This window comes from Notamacropus eugenii, chromosome 3 (genome assembly GCF_028372415.1).
Source record: "Notamacropus eugenii isolate mMacEug1 chromosome 3, mMacEug1.pri_v2, whole genome shotgun sequence".
NCBI classification, from domain to species: Eukaryota; Metazoa; Chordata; class Mammalia; order Diprotodontia; family Macropodidae; genus Notamacropus; species Notamacropus eugenii.
The window spans coordinates 395268733-395289304 of NC_092874.1; the positions used below are offsets into that span (position 1 = coordinate 395268733).

A 20572-nucleotide genomic window follows, 5' to 3' on the forward strand; every position below is an offset into this window, starting at 1 on the left:
AAATGACTCAACAACAACAAAAAACAACCCTTGGTCAATGATCCTGTGATCATAAAAATGAGGGAGGGCACAAAACAAAGGAGATGTATGCTTGCCAAAGTGTTTACCACTTGATCAAGCAAATCCAGTCAGAATTCAGATTGAAGAGGGATTACCTGTAGACAGTGAGATCCTCTAAGATGCTAGGTAATGTCAATTCTAGTACTCTATATAGTACTCTATCTCTTACTATTACTCTGAAACATTGCAGAGACTTCTGGAAGAGATCCATATCAATAACCTGACCATCCACAGCAGACAGACCAAGTAGATGAGCAGTACCTATTATAAAGGTTATAATACTCTTTTTTATTTTTTAAAAATTATTTTATTTGTTTTCAGTGTCCTACAATCACTTCCATACATCTTAAATTTTTTCCCCTCCCTTCCCTTTTTCCCTCCCTCCCTTCCTGACACAGAGTGCAATCTTATACAGGTTCTACACATACATTCCTATTAAATACATTTTCACCTTGATCATGTTGCATAGAAGAATTAAAATGAATGGGAGAAACCATAAAACAAATATTTGTTTTAAAAAGAAAATACCAATATTTTACTGTTTTTGTATGGTCTTTAAAGAGATGAAAATAAATATCAAACAATGGGAATATACATGGAAAGGCAGATGATGGGTATGAACAGACAACACAAAATAAATGGATTCTGGAGTAAAAATTGTCATCAGTTAAAAATATGATAGAAGGATGGACTGGCCATGTGTCAAGGGATGACTATGGACATGCTGAATACAATGACAGCAGAAAGCAAAGGAGGCCTCTAATACACTGGATGGCCAACTTATGGGAAAACTTGGGAAGGAGCTGCAGAGGATGGGCAGGTGTGGCACATTTGGAAGGAGCAGCCTGTGAATGTCCACAGAGATCATGAATCCATTTGAGAATCTCCAGCACCTAGTCCAGTGCCTGGCATATATAGAAAACAGGCCCTTATCAAATTTTTGTTGAATTGCATTTAGTAAATAGATTAAGTTGGTCTTAGAAAGCTTACTTCCTAGTTTTAGATAGCATTATCTTTTCCAATGTGATTTACTGATATAGTTTTAAAACAATTCTTGATTATTCAAGAACAGGACATACTCTGGTCATTTTATTCAACAGGTTATTTGTTGAGTATCTGTTAGACACTCAGCTCGATTCTAGGCACTAAAGTTGTTCAGTTGTTTTTTAATGGTGTCCAACTCTTCATGACTTCATTTGGGGTTTTCTTGCCAGAGATACTGGAATGGTTTGTCATTTCCTTCTCCAGCTCATTTTACAGATGAGAAAACTGAGGTAAACATCTTGCAAGCAGGCAAACAAGTGACTTATCCAGGGTCACACAGCTAGTTAGTGTCTAAGGCCATATTTAAACTCAGATCTTTCTGACTCTAGGTCTGGCACTCTATCCACTGCATCACCTATTCAGAGTATACAAATAATATATACTATTCCTTACTCTCAGGAGGAGTTATACTCTTGTCGAGAATACAAGCCCAACACACACACACACACACACACACACACACACACACACACATAAATTAGAAAGGAATATAAGACAAGGTATCATTGAATACTAAAGTGTATGGTACAAATATGTATCACAGGCCAGAGAGAAAACCAAGTTGGAATATTAAGAGATAATTTCAAAGGGTATAACTATGAAAAAAGAAAAGAGAAATGAGGAAGAACAGGAAACTTCAGGAAAGGTTTATGAGAGTTTCTCCCTGTTACCTTATAACTATTTTATTTCTATTTCTCGTGTGTGTGTGTGTGTGTGTGCGTGTGTGTGTGTGTGTGTGTGTGTGTGTGTGTGTAGACAACCCTCTCCTCTTCCTCCTAGCTCTTGGCCACACTCTTAATGAAATGAGATTAGCATAAATCATGAATGATAGTCAGAGTGAATATGTCCTATACAGGATGTTTTGTGTTAGGTAGTAGAAGATATTATTGAAATAGGTGGGATACTTAGGAAGAAGAGGCAAATCTCTGATCAAATAATTTTGCTACTTTATTTTTTTTTCTAATTTAAGATTTTATTGATGACTGAGGATCATTGTTATGAATATTTAATACAGTAGCCAGCTATGATATAGTACATTTACATGTCTTTTTAGTTTTTCATACCCTCTACAGCTGTCAGACAGTCCACTGTTAATTAGTACGCTTTACTTGTACCTCTCTTGTCTTTCTCAGCCCACTGCTTTTTTTTTCACTTTTTAAATTATTTTTTAATGTTTAACAATCACTGCCATACAATTGAGATTTTATCCCCCCCATATCTACCCCCCACTACCCCCCTCCCTCCCCACGACTGCATACAATTCTTTATAGGTTCTACATATACTTTCCTATTGAGTATATTTTCACTATAGTCATGCTATGTAGTCGGACTAAAATAAATGGAAGAAATCATATAACAAATCAAAACATGATACACAAAAACATACACATACACAAACATGATCTGCTACATTCTCCGAATGACTTCCATATTTCTTTCTCTGAGTGTGGAAGGCATTTTGCCTTAGAGAACCACCACTGGGATTTTTTTTTTTTTAAGAAGTTCTTGCGTTATTACGAAATTCCAAGTCTACCAGAAAAAATTCTCGCACACTGTGGTCGTTCCTGTGCACAAAGTTCTCCTGGTTCTGCTCCTTTCACTCAGCATCAGGTCATATAAGTCCTTCCAGGCCTCCCTGAAGTCTTCCTGTTCATCATTTCTTATGGCACAATAGTACTCCATTACATTCATATACCATAATTTATTCAGCCATTCCTCAATTGATGGACATCCCCTTGACTTCCAGTTTTTGGCAGCTACAAAGAGTGCTGCTATAAATATTTTTGTACATGTGGGACCCTTTCCCATTTTTATGATCTCTTGGGGATATAGTCCTAGTAGCGATATTGCTGGGTCAAAGGGTATGCACATTTTTGTAGCCCTTTGGGCATAGTTCCAAATTGCTCTCCAGAATGGTTGGATGCGCTCGCAGCTCCACCAACAATGAATTAGTGTTCCAACTCTCCCACATCCTCTCCAGCATTTATCATTTTCTTGTTCTGTCATGTTTGCCAATCTTATAGGTGTGATGTGGTACCTCAGAGTTGTTTTGATTTGCATCTCTCTAATCAATAGTGATTTAGAGCATTTTTTCATATGATTATAGATATCTTTAATTTCTTCTTCCAAAAATTGCGTGTTCATATCCTTTGACCATTTATCAATTGGGGAATGACTTGTATGATTATACATTTGAGTCAGTTCTCTATATATTCTAGAAATGAGGCCTTTATCCCCAAGATGAGGCCTTTATCCCTGAGATTTTGCTACTTTATTGTAATTCAGGTGTAAAGGTTTGAAGTTAGAGATGTCTTCCTTTCTCTTACAAAGATAACTTTCATTGATATCCTTCATTTTTCACATCACCTAAATTTCCCTTCATTTTCCTCCCACTTCTCTCTCTCTGTCTCTCTGTCTGTCTCTCTCTGTCTCTCTCTTTTTCTCTCTCTTTCTCTCTCTTTCTTTCTCTCTCTGTCTCTGTCTCTGTCTCTCTGTCTCTGTCTCTGTCTCTCTCTCTCTCTCTCTCTCTCTCTCTCTCAGAGAGGCATTCCTCATAACAAAGAATTTGGGGTTGATGCTATTTCAATTGATCAATCAATAGCTTAATAAATGCTTGTTTTTGACTGACTAATGAAGAATTATACAATGATCTGTATAAGGTTAAGCCACAAAAAAAATGAGTTGTAAAAAAATACCAGAGTAATTCAGAGAAAAGAAAGGTCATTAGGGGTTAGAAGAGTCAGGGAAGACTTCATGGAAGAGATGGATTTTGAGTTATTTCTTTTAAATAATATTTTATTTTTTCCCCTGAATTACATGTTAAAACAATTTTGAAACACTTTAAAAAAGTTCTCATTTTCAAATTCCTCCCTTCTTCCCTCCTCTTCCCCCTTCCTGAGATGATAGGCAATTTGACACAGTTTATATCTGTGCAATCGCATAGAACATTTCCATATTAGCCATTTTATACAAGAAGATTCAAATTGAAAGGAAGAAAGAAAAAAGAAAAAGTGAAAATAACATCCTTCCATCTATATTCAGACAGCGTCAGTTCTTTCTCTGGAGGAAGATAAATAGCAGGGTGATCATGAGTCCTTTGGGATTATTTTAGATCATTGTATTGTGGAGAATAGCCAAGAGTTTTTCACAATTCTTCATCATACAATGTTGCTGTTACTGTGTACAACATTCTCCTGGTTCTGCTCACTTCTCTGTGCATCAGTTCATTTAAGCCTTTCCAGGTTTTTCTGAAGTCATCCCGCTTGTCATTTCTTATAGCACAATAATATTCCATCATAACAATATACCACAACCAGTTTAGTCCTTCCCCAATTGATGGGCACCCTCTTGATTTTCAATTCTTAGCTACCACAAAAAGAGCTGCTATAAATATTTTTGTACAAGTATCTCCTTTCCCCTTTTAGCAATGAGTAGGGTTTGGAAAGAATGGTGGGGGGGAGGAGAGAACTATGATCAAAGGTACAAAGGAGAGGTGAGGAAAGTGGAAGAATCATGGGATAGTGAGTATTTCAGCCTGATTGGAGCAAATGAGTGGAACGAAGGAAAGAATGCTGGCTTTGGAGTCAAAGGACCTTGGTTCAAATCTTATTTCCATCACTTACTACCTGTGTAACTTCAGGCAAGTCTCTGTGGGCCTTAGTTTCCTCATCTGCAAAATGTACAGGTTGGACTTGGTGACATCTTAGGTAGGTCCCTTCTGGTTCAATATCTATGCTCCTTTAAAAGGAAATTCCCTAGTCCAATAATAATGGGGCATTAGACTGCAAAGCTAATTCAGGACAGACTTGGGAGCAAGGGTAAGGAGGTTTGGAAGTCCACCTCTAGGCAACGGAGGCTTTCCAAAAGTTTGCGGGGCATTACATGAAAATGGCATTTTAAGAAGACTAATTTACTAGACCACATGAAGAATAAATTTGTTTTTGCAGGAGAGGGGAAAAGGGAGTGAGAGATTGGACTGAGCCAATAAGGACATGGAAATTGAGTGTAGGCAATATATTGGGCCGATATTATGTCAAAGGAAGAATCACTATCATAGATAATCAACAGAATTCATTTGCTCATAGTAACTATGCCTCCTCACACTATAAACTTTAAGCGAGTCACATTAACAATTTGGGTTTCCTTTAATAGGTGAAATTTACTTATCCAAAGGGTGAGAATTAGGTGAGAACCTGTTGCAGAGAATCAGAAGGGAGTATTTCATGGAAAAACCTGTCTGTTGTTTTAACATTATCTTAGGCAAACAGGCACAGGCTAAAGCCTAATTTATTCCATTGTCTAGTATAACTAAAGATGTTTGTTTTTTGATTAAAAGGAAAAATTGAGTACATTTCCAGTCTTTAAACTTCACAGTATTTTCAAGTATGATGGAAAGGCGTTAGGACAATGAAAACTAATTGCTTTTAGTTTATTCTGTGCGCTGAAGTCACCACCTATCTAAAACAAAAAAAGATTTGGACACAATGGCTGAATTTGTTGTTGCATGGCAACAGATTATACCAAACTGAAGACAATCTTTGTGGCTCCCTGTGTTGCCAGAAAATATTCATCTAACTTCTTCCACTACTTCAAGTTTCAGAAGATTCCTTTGCTGCAGATTTTCTACATGGATGTACAAGGCTCACAGCAAAGTCCAAGAAAGGAGACAGAAGTAAAACCAGTGGCCTCAAATATGTATATATAAATCCCTAGATGACCTAATGGAAGGAGACAAGTGAGGCCTCATAGGTATTACTGAGACTTACTGGAGTGTGAACCATGTCACTAAACTATAACTCTGGTTGTAAATACTTTATTATATTTATTCAAAAGAAACAAGATTGGTCAGGGGGTGGGGTGGAGTGGGATGTGGTGGTATTTACATATTAAGAAGGCATAGTCTCTGGAGACAATCCAAGAATTAAAGAGGGAAAAGCATGGTGGAGAGTATTTGGGTGAAGGTCAACGGAGAGAAGCAGAAGTCATTGTCATCAGAGCACACTACAAACCACCTGGCCAGAAAGAAGAAATAGATGAGAAGCTTGGGAAATATCACAAGCTTGGCACTAAAATATGATGCAATAGTGATGACAGATCAGTTGTTTAGACATTGGCAGGGTTCTTTTTCTGCTAAAAGCACAGTGACTAATAACTTCTTAATTTGTTTTAATTGTAATTTCATCATTCAAAAGTTAAGAGAAACCAACAAAAGAATTGATGGAAGTGATTTTCAGTAACAAGTTTTCTGCAGTGGAAATAATTAGAACTTCAGAGGAAGTGATTGCTCCTTCTTAAAATTTTTTTGCAGAGAGAAAAAACAAAAATCAGTCATTGTAGAATCTAGCCTAAATTTTGGGAAAATAGATTTCAAAGGATTCAGAAGAATAGGCAGCATCCTATGGATTAAGATTTCCTATGGAAAGTCCATTGAGTAGGTGGAAAACTCAAGAATGAAATTCAGAAGATGAAAATGGAAACAATTCCAATGAGAAGGAAAAATGGGGCCAATTTGAGCAAATTTAAAAAACAAATCCTTCAATATATATTAACTTAGTCCAGCAAAACAAATTTCCACATTAGCAATGTCTGAAAATGCATATCCTTTTCTGCATTTTAAACTGATCACCTTTTTGTCAGGTGAGTGGCATGTTTCATCTTTATTCTTTGGATTTTTGTTGTATCATGGTCCAACTTAGATTTTGAAAAAGATATATGATATAAAAGAAATATGATATAAAGCTATGAATCTGAGAACATTGTACTGTGTCTGGAGTTCTAAAACTCAGAATGTACTGAGGTTAGCAAGGCAAGCTAAGGATACCACGAAATGTTTGGTATTTTTTTTAAAAGCTATGTTGGGGAGAAAGATGATCAAGGAAGGGATGAGATCACTGCTTGGGGTAGGTGAGATGATACAATATGATACGCAATTATTAAGCACCTACTACGGGCCAGACTCTCTAGTAAGTGCTGGGGATATAAATGAGGAAAAGAAAGATAGCTCCTAACCTCAAGAAGCTTATAATCTAGAGGGGAAAGATAATATACAAAAGGAAGTTGAGAAAGGGAAGAGGGTGCTGAAGAGCAACCTTCTGGAGGTCTAAATCAAGCACAGAGAGTTGGCGACAAACAAAGAAATGCATAGGATTTTGAACCCTCTATAAAGGGAGTCTTTGGGAGGAGATCTTGTCTCCACTGTTCAGCTCTCCAGTCAGAAGGGCGGAAGCTAGTGCAGATACTGACAAGGTGTGAGTGCCTAAGGTGAAGAAATCTCCATTGTGGTGAGTTTTCTGGTGATGACCTTATTTTGGTTGTGGGGGAGGTCAGGGAGAGGAAGAATTATAATAACCAGCAACTCAGAGAATGCAGAGCTGCTCATTCCTTATTTTCTTTGGACTTCTCTGCCAAAGAGAAATGATGAAACAAATGTCTAATAAGAAGTTTGATACTGTAGATGCGTAAGTAATTAATAAGAAAGCCCCTAATTGTACTTGATGCATTCAAGTCACTTGGAATGGTTGAACTATATCCATGGTAGGAAAATCACTTTGGCACCTCTGTGGAGGATTGATTGGAATGAGAAGAGACAAAGGTGGGAGATCAATTAGAAGGGCATTACAATAATCCAGGTAAGGGGTGACGATGAATTGAACTGGAATAGTGACTGTGTGTATGGAGAGAAGATGGATGGAAAAAAATACTGTAGAAAAAGAAATTACAAGGTTTCGAAACTGGTTGGATATCAGGGGAAGGGAAAGTGAGGAATCAAGAATTATGCTGCTTGCAACATTATTAGAACAGTTTGGAAGAAGGATGGTTTTTTGGTGGGGTAAAGATGATGAGTTCTGTATTGGACATGTTGAGTTTGAGTTGCCTATGGGATATCCAGTTTGAAATGCCCAAAAGGTAGTTGCACATTAGACTGTGAACTCCTATGAGGCAGGGGTTGTTTTCTGAAGGTTTTTTTGTTTTGTTGTTATTGTCTTTTTTTCATATTCCCAGTGCTTAGTACAGTATCTGGCACATAGTAGTCACTTACTAAATGCTAGTTGATTTGTATGAGTTTGGAGTTTAGGAGAGATTAGAGCTAGATGTATAAATCTGGGAGTTATTTGCATGACAAATCTATGGGAGGTGATGATGGTCACCCAGTGAGAATGAAAAAGGAAAAGAGGAGTCCAGGACCGAGCTTTGGAGTATAACCACAGAGGACATTACACGGCTGATAATCCAGTGAAAGTGACTGAGATGGTATGGTCTATCAGTTATGAGAAGCAGGAAAAAACAGCATCACAAAAACTCAGAGATAAGAGAGTAGAAGGAGAGGGTGGCCAAGTGTCTCATGTCAAGAAGGTAAGAAATAAGAAAAGGCCACTTAGATTTGACCACATAATGAGAAGACAGGGGCTCATTGGAAAAGATCTTGACGTTGGGAAATATCAAGAAAAGGGAAAGACAGAGGATGAGATGGATAGATAGTGTCATGGAAACAAGAACAGGAACTTGGACAGACTTTGAGAAATAGTGGAGGATAAAAGGGCCTGGCATAGTATGGTCCATAGGGGTCACAAAGAGTTGGACATGATGGAACGACAACATATTGTCTGTTCCTTGAGGTCAAGGACTCTTGTTTCTTTTTGTTTCTCTAGTGGCTGGCACATGGTAGGTGCTTTATAAGTACTGATTGATTTGCTAGCATGGAGAACTGAGAGAAGTATGGGAAGACTGGGAGAAGTGCAAATATCCTAATTCTTTTTTCCCCCAATTTTATTAATTTATTTCTTTTCAGTTTTCAACAATTATTTCCTACAGTTCCAGATTTTCTCCCCTTCCCTCCCCAAGACGGTATGCACTCTTACATGGGTTCTATACAAATATCCTAATTCTTAAAAAAGGCAACAGTTTACTTTGAAAAACAATAGACCAGGGTGCTTGATTTTGATCCCTGACAAAATTCTAGGTACTGATCCAGCAATACCACTACTAGTCTGCATCCCAAAGAGATCATAAAAAAACGGAAAAGAACCCACAGGTACAAAAATATTTATAGCAGCTCTTTTTGTGATGGCAAAGAACTGGAAATTGTGAGGATATCCATTAATTGAGGAATGGATGAAAGTAATAGAATACTATTGTGCTGTAAGAAATGATGAGCAACTAAATCCCTATTGATTAAAGAGATGCAAATCAAAACAACTCTGAGATACCACATCACACCTATCAGACTGGCTAACGTGACAAAACAGGAAGATGATAAATGTTGGAGAAGATGTGGGAGAGCTGGAACACTAATTCATTGTTGGTGGAGCTGTGAGCTAATCCAACCATTCTGGAGAGCAATTTGGAACTATGCTCAAAGGGCTACAAAAATGTGCACACCATTTGACCCAGCAATATCGCTTCTCGGACTGTATCCTAAAGAGAGCATATGAATGGGAAAGGGTCTCACATGTGCAAAAATATTTATAGAGCTCTCTTTGTAGTGGCCAAGAACTAGAAATCAAAGGGATACCCATCAACTGGGGAATGGCTGAACAAGTTGTGGTATATGAATGTAATGGAATGCTATTGTGTTATAAGAAATAATGAACAGGAAGACTTCAGAGAGGCCTGGAAAGACTTATAAGAAATGATGCTGAGTGAAAGGAGCAGAACCAGGAGAACTTTGTGCACAACAACAACCACAGTGTGCAAGGAATTTTTCTGGTAGACTTAGTCCTTCACAGCAATGCAAGGATCTAAAAAATTCTCAATGGACTCTTGAGGCAAAATGCCTTCTACATCCAGAGAAAGAACTTGTTTTGTTTTATGGTTTCTCCCATTCGTTTTAATTCTATGCAACATGACTAAGGTAAAAATGTATTTAATAAGAATGGATGTGTAGAACCTATATAAGATTGCATGCCATCTTGGGGAGGGAGTGGGGTAAGGAGGGGGAAAATTCTAAGATATATGGAAGTGATAATAGAAAACTGAAAACAAATAAAATAATTATATAAAAAAAGAAATGATGAACAGGAACTGATGCTGAATGAAGTGGGCAGAAACAGAACATTATACATAACAACAACATTGTGACAAAGTCCAACTATGATAGAGTTAGCTCTTCTCAGCAATACAATGATCTAAGACAATTCCAAAAGACTCATGATGGAAAATGGATTCTGAATGTAGATTGAAGCATACTATTTCCACTTTTTTTTCCTTCTTGTGGTTTTTGCCTTTTGTTCTGATTCTTCTTTCACAACATGACTAATGTGGAAACATGTTTAACATGCTTGTGCATGTATAACCTATGGTAGATTGCTTGCTGCCTTGGGGAGGAGAGAGGGAGAAAAATCTTACAAAAATCAATATTGAAAAGTATCTTAATATGTAATGAAGGAAAATAAAATATTATTAAGTGTAGAAAAATCTAAGACAGGTTGGTAACCATTTAGAAAATGAAGTAGTTATTTTTTTTCTTTTTTGACATGTTATTAAACTGCTAGATCAGGGAATGGTGGAGATCAAACTTACCTTAATATGTGGAAAGCACTTGACTAAAATACCTCGTACTCTTCCTCTGAGAAAGATGGAGAGATGATGCATAGATGGATTTGGAACTTGTTGAATGACTGGATTTAGAATCAGTTGGGAGGTTTCTAGCTGAGAAGCACTCCCTCCTTCCTCCATCCTTCCAAATGTAGATGGCCCCATGCTGTTTAATATTTTATCAGTGACCTAGATAAAAGGATAAACAACTTGTCAAAATTGAAGATAACTCAAAGCGGGAAGGGATAGCTAAGAACTCAATGATAAAATGAAGGATCCCAGAAGATTTTGACAAACTTGAACGTCAGATTGAATATAAGATGGCATTCGATAGGAATGGGCATTTTCACATGAATTCAATCAACTTTGTTAATATAAGATGGTGGTGGAATCTGGTTAAATGGTTTGTCTGGAAAAGGTCTGGGCGACTGAGTAGATTGCAAGGTCAATAACTTAGCAGTGTGCTACTGCAGTCAAAAAATGCTAATGCAACCTTGAGATTCATTGCTCCTGGGAAACAAGGGAGTCCTTTTATAGTCTGGCACGGTCAGACAACTCTGGAAGGAATATTCTATTCTGGGAGCATAGTTTAAGACTATTGATAAGCCAAAGGTTATTCAGAAGGCAACCAGGATGGTCAAGTGTCTTATTTGTCACATGTGGATCAGTCAAAAGAATTGGGCTTGAAGACTCAGCAGAGTATCATAACTGTCCTCAAGTACTGAAATGCTGTAAAGTTCAGAGAGGCTAGACTTGTTCTGTTTGGTCCCAGACAGGATTGAAGTCTGGAAAAACTTCTTAACATTTACAACTGTCCAAAGTGAAATGGGTTGCTTCAAGATGTAATAAGTTTCCCCTCATTGGAGATCTTTAAACAGATTAGATGTCACATTATAGTGGACTATTTGTACATTACATGGGCTATTTGTGCCTGATCCATTGTAGAGTCTTCTGAGTTCATATTGATCTGATCAGCCACAGTTGGACATACTGTACCTTGACTTCCACATAGCGATGTCATTTTGGTCTTCAAAAATGAAAGACAGAAAGGACTACCTTTGGTTGTGGGTTAGATTAGATGACTGTTGGGGAAAATAGCTCTGAAATTCTGATTTTAGGATGTCTATAGTACATAAGGACATTTGGCTAGCATGTATAAAGGACCTCTTTAAGTCATCATTTCCATTTTCTTTCATGTGACTGAGAACGAAAGTTACACAATGCTGCTGTAAGTATTGGGAACAAAAAAAATCGGTAGCAACACAAATCTGTAACCCATCTAAGTAATACGACAAAGTCTGATGAAGAGGTTCAGCTCCTCATAGAACTCTGGATGTATCCTGATTTGAGTTGATGAGAAAGGAGGTAATCACTCAGAGAAGTCTGATCAGTCCATACGCAGAAGAAAGAATAAACAGGTGAGGAATGCCAATTGCCCAGATTTCAACCTTCATTTGGATGGCTACTCTATACAGCTTATCCAATAGTCTGTCTATCTGGGAGGCACATCCCAGATGGGTAAAAAACTTGGGTCCAGAATTGAACAGAAAGGATTGGCTGTTTTCAGGAAACTGAAATGCTCCTTTATTGATCCCAAGATTCCCATGAAAGCAAAGGCCCATCTTTTCAACAGTAACATTCCATTGTGATTCCTCCATGGCAACAAGGCATGGAATACTGTTATTTCTGAACCAAAAATGAGTATCCCAGGAGAGTGTACAACAGGTGTGAGAAGGCTGCAACATGTCCCTAGGAAGGAATGAAGAAGAGGAGTACAAGATGTCATCAAGGAATTGTATGACAGGAATAGGAGATGGGAGGGGGTTACGTAGCAAGAATGCGGGATGATGGATGGATAGTCAGGGTGCTCCTCTAGTATCCCTCTAATGTCAGGAGAAAGTAAAGGACACCTCTGGCACGTTGGGTGGATCCTCTGGGGCAAACTTTTGGGGAGATAAGGACAAGTGTTGCAAAAGATGGGCAGATGTGAATAAATTGTTTTTATTACTGGAGGAAATTCTTAAATTGATAAGTATCTAGCTTAGTGTTTGAATTAGTAGTTAACTGTTAACATGAATAGTATACCTACTGGGTTATATAAGTATTTCTGAAGTCACAGTGTAGGAGTTGTAGGGCCTAAACAAAAGGTGACAAAAGATAAGGAGAGTACTCACTATCCTGGAATACCATTACCCAGGGATACAGAAACCTTCTGATGAGCTCCCCCAAAATAGGAAAGATTCCTAATTCAGCTGGGACAACTTAAATGCTATCCTAATGAAGGGGCAGTGGACCATTCAAGATGACTGCCAATTCCATCAATCTACATGTTCCTTCTTTTTTTAATGGTGAAGATGCAGTAAATGACCACAGAAACAGAGATTATAAATATATAACTATATTTTTATTTTGAATATTAAATAATTTTTAAATTACAAGCAATTTATTGAATCACACTATGCATGATCAATGTACAGTAGAAATCTTACAATTTAAAAATGTACACAATTTAAAGACAATTTACCTGAAATTTCATTAACTATGATATTGCCATAAACCTCATATACCTGTATTAAATTACAATATGAAAACCCTCATACCTATGATTTTATTACATAATTCCTCATTTACAAACATAATTCAACATCATATACACATCAGTACCATTGTCAAGTTACATCGAGGCCTGTGCAAATCTGAATAACTTATTAAAGAAAACCAAATTATTTTAAGTCATTCAAACATATCTTTAACAGGCTGCTGGTATCACAAATACTGTCAGCACATCTTTAAGGTCCTTTTTATTACAGAAATTTTATTTTTCAAATCAAAGACTTGAACTAATACCATTAATATCTTAGAATATTGTTTTTGTGACTTAAAGCTGAAATTATTTTGTACACCCCATTCTTATTTTAAGGCTGTTTCTCATAAGGCTAATATATTTTGATGCTACCCACCACTACATCCAAACAACTGGATTTATAACACTTGATTCACTTCTGAAGTTTTAAATGAAGTGCTTAGTATATAGTTCAAAATTAAAAGTTCTTCCCTTTGGCCAAGCCCCTCAATACACACTCAAAAAGATTCATTAAATCCTATAAATTTACTCTTCAAAATAGGAACAAAAGGAGGTGGCTTGAAAGGATTTTTAGTGCAGCAGAAATACGCAATACCCTTTCCTAGATAAGCCCATTTCTACAAAAATGGTTACTCACCCAACTGTACATCTACAAGCCAGATTACTGAATATTTTGTTTCAAATTAAACACTTTTGTGGCTTATTAAACCAGGTTATCAGAGATTTTGGAAGCTCTTTTTATGCATTTCTATTTTAGGTTGATTATGGGGTCACGTGAGAAAATGAGTTAACTGTTTTGGATGGACAATAAAGGCAATTTTAAATAATATGGGGTTTATATGATAGAATCCAGCTCTTCAGCAATAAACCACCGAAAAAATAAGATGCAACCTAAAACTGGATACTTTTTGAACTATCAAACAGAAGTTTAGGAATGAATATTTGCTGTGGATCAAGTATTATAAACCAATTCTATCTAATCTGAAGAATCCCAATGATTTACTTTCCAATTGCATAATCTGTTTTAGAACAAATAACATTTAAAAAAAATCCTACTGCTTGTAACCAAAAAACCCCCCTAGATCTGAACAATGAGCTACATGCTAATATTTCCAACACAGAGTTGACAATTATAAATATATTTTATTGAACCATCTACTGTGTATTGCTTGAAATTTCAAAATACTATGCTAACACACACTTAAGTAAATAAATTCTACCTTCCATATCCTAATACATTAAGATTTTTCCATAAATTCCAATCTAAATTGATCATATAAAGATGCATGTTTGGCAACTAGTTACATGTCATTTAGACTTAAAGAAGTAACTTTTTATTGAGGCTCAGGGTAGTGCTAATTTTTTTTAAATCTATTAAATGGAAACTATGTGGCTAATCTCTTTATACAAGGTGAAAAAAAATTGCCTAAAAGTTTGAAGAAAACCTTGCTGGGCTGACCATGTGGGTTCCTTGGGGGGCAGGGGCAATTTTTTTTGTTTCATATCTGAATCCTCAGCACTTACCACAACGTATTAGTAGATGGTTACTTAATGTCTGGTCAATGTGTCTGACGTCAGAAGTATAAGCTGAATTTCCATAGTTACAATTTTGTAAAATAAGAGCAGCCATCTCAATTTTTACTCAATTTAGGTGAGTGATCAGCTATAAAACATATTATTCATTACTAATATTCAAGGAGTCTCCACAGCAAGAAATTCCGAGTTGAGGTTTAATTTTGGCATAATCATACTCTAATGCCCTGTGATTAAAAAAATATACACACAAGGAGATACGAATATTTTTGAAACAGGATTTCATGCTCCTGGGGGACTCCTGCGAGTGTTTAGTGTATACAATAGTGGTTTTAAAAAGGGTCACAGTCTCTACTTTGAATTTTTTTTGTCTGTGGAAATTTAATGCTACTACAAGAAATCAGTCAATGTGTACATGTAGTAAGGAGGTCATAATTTTACTACATGAACTTATAGATTTTATAAAAATTTACATTACTGAACTGAGGCCATAAGTTATAAGGTGCTATGGCCTGCTAGTCTTCACTATTTCTTTTAACCTTTAGTCACAGACTGTGACCTATGCTGTTTTCAAAGCTCTCAGAGTAGCGGACACTGTAACACGTACTAAGGAGAGTAAGGCTTTTTACACTTGGGTCTTAGGAGTGCTTGCTGACATAAAGAACAATGTTCTGTGGCATCAACTCAACCCACTGATTGGCAAAATTTCCCTTATGATAAATGGCTTCACCATGAACTTGACTCTTCACTCAGCACAATATCACTGCAGCTTTTTGGCAACTGCAAACAGTGTATCTGGGGAAGCTGGACAGTAGGCTTATCCGTGGCCACTATCAATTTTCAAAAAGAAAAACTGTTTTAGAGTAAATTCCTTTTCCCCTTCTCTGCACAATCACAAGCTGTTTCTCAAGCATTCCAGTCTCTTAAAAATCAAGGGTTTTTAAACAATAAAAAAGCAGCACCATGCTTTAATCCAGGAGGAAATATCCAGTCCCCTATGAGCACTGGGGCCAGCTTATGGTCATGCCCATCTAGTGGCACATTTCCCCAAATCCCTGCTTTAAAGAAAGAAAGGAAAAAGGAAAGAAAGAAAGAAGAAAATGACTTGGGTGTGCTCAGGACAGTAACAGAAACATCTGAAAGGTCTGCAAGATTGAGTTAGTACAATTTTAAAGCTGGCCACCACCCTCAACTGCAACGCATCACTCATTTCATGGACTGACCGCCATACTACCCAGGAGAACTATTTGGAATCAACCAGGTTCATCCAGGGAGGCTGCTGATTTAATCAGCTGTTCACATCAACCAACGATGGAGTCTAGGTTAAGTGGCAATTAACATTTACTTATTTTAAAGCAGCTGGACTTTGGGAGTAGCAGTTCCCATTTTTCAGTTTTGGTATCACTGCCTTTTTAAAGTAAAGGAGAATCAAACAGTCACTATAAAAATCTGATCTTTTAAATTGTTTTGAGAAAACTCCATGACATTACGATGAAGTATCTCACTTAATAATCTCATATTTAGTTAATATAAGCTAAGAAATTTTATTTGGGTCAACCTTTACAGTTGCTTTATTTTTTATTCCAGAGAGTTCAGGAGCTAAATCATTTCTGCATCCCTTTAAAAACAAAAAAATAAGTATCGCTGTTTGAAAGATCTTTCGACTAACTGGAAAGAAGCCTGAATCCTTAAGTCACTCTAAGAGAAGAAAGGAAAATGCATTTGATTCAGTTGGGCAACCCAGATCAGTGTTTTCAGACTCCTCAAAAATATTTCCTATAAAAACATGAACACTGTAACATTCAGAATCATTTATCATTTTGAAAAATGGTACTGGGTTTAAGATTCCAGCAAATTCTACAACAGCATAACACTCATTTAAAATTTACAAGTACCATGCATAGCAAACAAAATATAAAAACAGGAGAATCAAACTAGCAAACAGCCCTAGCTTGACCTGCTTTATTTTCCTGAATAATTTACGATTCTGATTCTGTACAATGTCGGGGACTCTGGGAACATATATCCATAGTGCAATTACAAAAAGCAAGGTAATATGTATTTAATGATCTTTACCCCCCAAGAATAAATATGGCTCACCACTGACCAACTATCATTCATACGGCTTCAGTGACACAGCCACCTGTTGTACAGACACAATTATATATAATTCTATGACAGGTGCAGGTTCAAATAGAATAAACTACATGGAAAAATATAAAAAGAATATGATACAGTCCCATACATAACCAGAAGGTTGTGTAATTGCTTTACAAGTTTATTACAAACAACAATTGCCTGAAGAATTAATACTTCAAGTTTTTTAAAACAGCTGTAGATTCATCTCTTCCAAATGAAAAGCAAATTGCACTGATTAAAAACACACGTTACAAATACACATCAAAAGTTCTGGTTGAACATTTCTTTTCTGTGTTTCTTGACTCTCCTCTTCTTACTGCAGAGGAAGCCTACAGGGCTTTCCGAACACGACTGCGCTCATCAGTATTTACACTGAGCAGGCCGTCAGTGTGGGTGCGCTGTCTTGGATGAGCAGTTTCTGATTTTAAAAAAAGCATTTTACCCACTTAATCCTTTTCTCCATCTTCACTGCTTCCTATATGGTAAAAAGACAAGAAGATGACATGAAGATAAACAATTTTTGTAGGATAAAAATTTTCTAGTTCAAATTCAACACAAATGCATTACATAGAAAAGTAAGCAGTTGAAGACTTACTACCTGACTGATTTTTCTCCTTTAAAGCAACACCTGTCATACTCTCACACAGAAGAAACACATCTGTTTAACCCACACATCTAGCTCAATGTCACCAGTCATAAAGCACGCCAAAAATTGGGTAGATTTTTCTAAACATCTGCCTTATTTGTAGGACTCCTGGGTAACTGGTATTATCTAATCAGTGCGAGTACAAATAAAAGCTCTTTATATTACTTTTACATTATTTGATTTGCAAACCTCAGTTGCCAGAGTACCCGTTAACATTAATCTTTAAATCTGGCTATGAAAAGGTGGTATTTATTCTAAGATACTGTTTAATACGTATCCCTGTCCCTTCACTTCTACTCCTCCCTATCTACCTCATATTGATAATATTAAAAAAAAAAAACCCAACCCAAACAACCCCAACAAAGCACTTTATGGAAAAAGAGAATTCTAAAAGGAAGGTGCCTCAAATGCCACTGTAGCGAAGTGTGGTCTATTACCAAAAACATGAATTCAGGAGCTTAAATCAATCCTCTGTATTTTTCTTTCTGTAGCCAAGGGCAGGGAGAGAAGAAAAGGTTTTTAAGGGCAAGAGAATATCCTGCCCCATCTGGCAATGATTCAGAGCTATTTCTAAAACTCAAGCCAAAGATCAGAAAAATACTGGGGAGGAACAGGTCACTGCTCCTTCATGGAGCTCTGTCCATTCTGGTAAATGGAACCTAAAAATCCCCACCAGACATCTGGCATATCTGGTTTTACTGAATTTACTCAGCTTGTGGTATGGAACAGATATGAGAAAAAGAACTGAGCTCATGGAAGGCTTGTGATTATCTGATTAAGAATTTTCTATAATGGGTGTAGAAAACAAGATACTTTGAAATTAACCTTTATTTATATAGTAACTTCTACCATATTAATTGGCATGCCCTCTTTATAACGAAGAGTTGACACCTCCCCAAATCTTCCACCCCCACATACCCACGTGTTTGTACATGCATCCACTGTCACACAAGTACTCACCTCCTTGTTCAATATCTGAATCAGTAAGATGTGTAAGAGAAAAACTTGCAATGTTGGCAGGAGAGATAGAAAACCTGGAATAAGGCGATGCATGTGACCAACTTTGCTCAATGCTTCTAGATGGTGGTGGAGGAGAAAAGTATTTTGATGTTTGAAGAGAGGCCTTGGAACCAAGGTTATCTGCTGTTTTTGACATAAAAGATTCTTGAGAGAAGTCATCATCCCATTCAAAACCTCCACCTGAAAAAAAAATTCTAGTTTTGGAACTGCTTCTTGATTATTCAAAAGAAAAGAATCCAAATATATAGTACTCTGATATTACACACAATAAAATTTGCTTACAATAATTAGCAATGAAAATTCTCTGTAGCAGAGATACATCGTCAGGCAACAATAAGTGTTTGTATGAATACAAATGAACGGATAAATACTACATTTTAAAGCTTGTCTCAGATTTTCAAAATACCTTCTTCATCAGTTGAACTTTCTGAGTTTGTAAATCTGTTCAAGTAATTGGGACTTAATGATGGTGATGCACTATTAGACTCCTGATTATTTGCTTCTGCTCCTCGGTGTCCCAGTTCTTTGGTTGGTGTTTCCTAAGAAGATAAAAATTCTAATTATATACTATATGGAAAAAGGGGAAAAAAATCTTATTCTCAATTTTAGCCAACAACTTGGTCTATAACATTTACGTGCTGTCTTTTGCCCCTCGATCTCCAAAACAAACCTTTTTCTCTGTCTTGCCTGCCCATATCTGACTGGACTATGGTGTTCTCTCTCCAACTGAATTGTTCTTCAATCTCCACAGCATCTAAAAGAATGCCTTTGATGTGTAGGTGCTCAACAAAGACTTGTTGATTAAATAATTACATTATTTACTTATCAGAATTTTGTTTGAGTGCTCCATGAAAAAACAGTTAAGATAAGCCTACAATTCACACTCAGAATGTAATGGAGAAATTTTATTTTTTGTTGGATATCTAATAAAATGGGTCCTTCAGACCAGGTCTAAGTTTTCTTTCTACTCCTTAATAGAAAAAAAAAATTTCATTTTACTAGGATTCTCTAGTTAACTAAAAACAAAAGGGAAGGGAAAACTGGAAGGGAGGAGGGTATAACAGAAGGTCAAATAAATAATAGTAAATTAATTAGGCAAAAGGAAATGAAATTTGGCCAAACAAACCAGGAAAAGAAAAACAGAATCAAAAGAGCTAAAGAATATTTGATTTGTATCTTAATTTCTAAACTCCCTAGTTAGTTTCCTCTAACACAGAACTTCATTATGCCACTGTATGATATCTGATTTTTTTGCATTTTTAAAATCCTTTAAAACATAACCTTCAATTCTCAATCTCTAGTGAATTGCTTTGTACAGTCCTCACTTACCATGATGGCATTTTTTTTTTTACATTTGAAAAGTTACACATAGGTTTTGAAGCTTAAAACTAATAAAGGTTTTATCAAATCTGAATCACAGAAACAGACTTCCAAAGTTGGAAGGGATCAACCCATATCTGAAAAGAATCCTGACTATAAAGTAACAACCAAGTCATTTTCTAGCCTCTGCCAGAAGACCTTCAAGGAAGGGAAATTTAACTAGGCGCTCAAGGTAGCCACAGCCACTTCTGGACTTTTCTAATTTTAGGGAAGTTTTACCTGACATAAAACCCAAATTTGCTTCTCTTCAATGTCCACTTATTTCCTGACTTTGCTCTCTACATAACCATTCTGACCCTTCCTCCACAGGATGGCCTCTTCCCCAATGGTGGAAGACAGCTATCATTCCTGTCTCCCCCAACTACTCCTCATATGACATGGACTCACGGCTCTTTGCACTCTTATGTTTGTATTCACACTCAAAGTAGGCAGAAATCAGAAAAAAATTTAAAAGACAGCAACCATATTTTAAAAACAGGTATGGTATGGAAAGAGCATTATGAGAGAGCTTTGAATTCAGTCACCCACATTTGCTAGTTCTATCATCTCGAACAGATTAAACTCTGAGAAAGATTCTGGGAAGATGGCAGAGTAGGTCAGAAAATTCCAGGCTCTCCAGATTCCTCCCATAA

At 36.6% G+C, this 20572-nt stretch overlaps 1 protein-coding gene and 1 long non-coding RNA gene across 3 annotated transcripts in view; one reads left to right on the top strand and one right to left on the bottom strand.

The window, feature by feature from the left end:
* Positions 1–20572, top strand: part of LOC140497192 (uncharacterized) — a 43470-nt gene that overhangs the window by 17023 nt on the left and 5875 nt on the right. The gene's annotated exons all lie outside the window — the stretch shown is intronic.
* Positions 13021–20572, bottom strand: part of LMTK2 (lemur tyrosine kinase 2) — a 109572-nt gene continuing 102020 nt past the window's right edge. For both annotated transcript variants that reach the window (XM_072597828.1, XM_072597826.1), the window contains exons 12-14: positions 18967–19099; positions 18501–18740; positions 13021–17369 (exon numbers count right to left, since the gene is read on the bottom strand). In XM_072597828.1, coding sequence (XP_072453929.1) covers positions 17341–17369; positions 18501–18740; positions 18967–19099 — 402 coding nt within the window. In that variant the 3' untranslated portion in view covers positions 13021–17340. The remainder of the gene's footprint in view (positions 17370–18500; positions 18741–18966; positions 19100–20572) is intronic.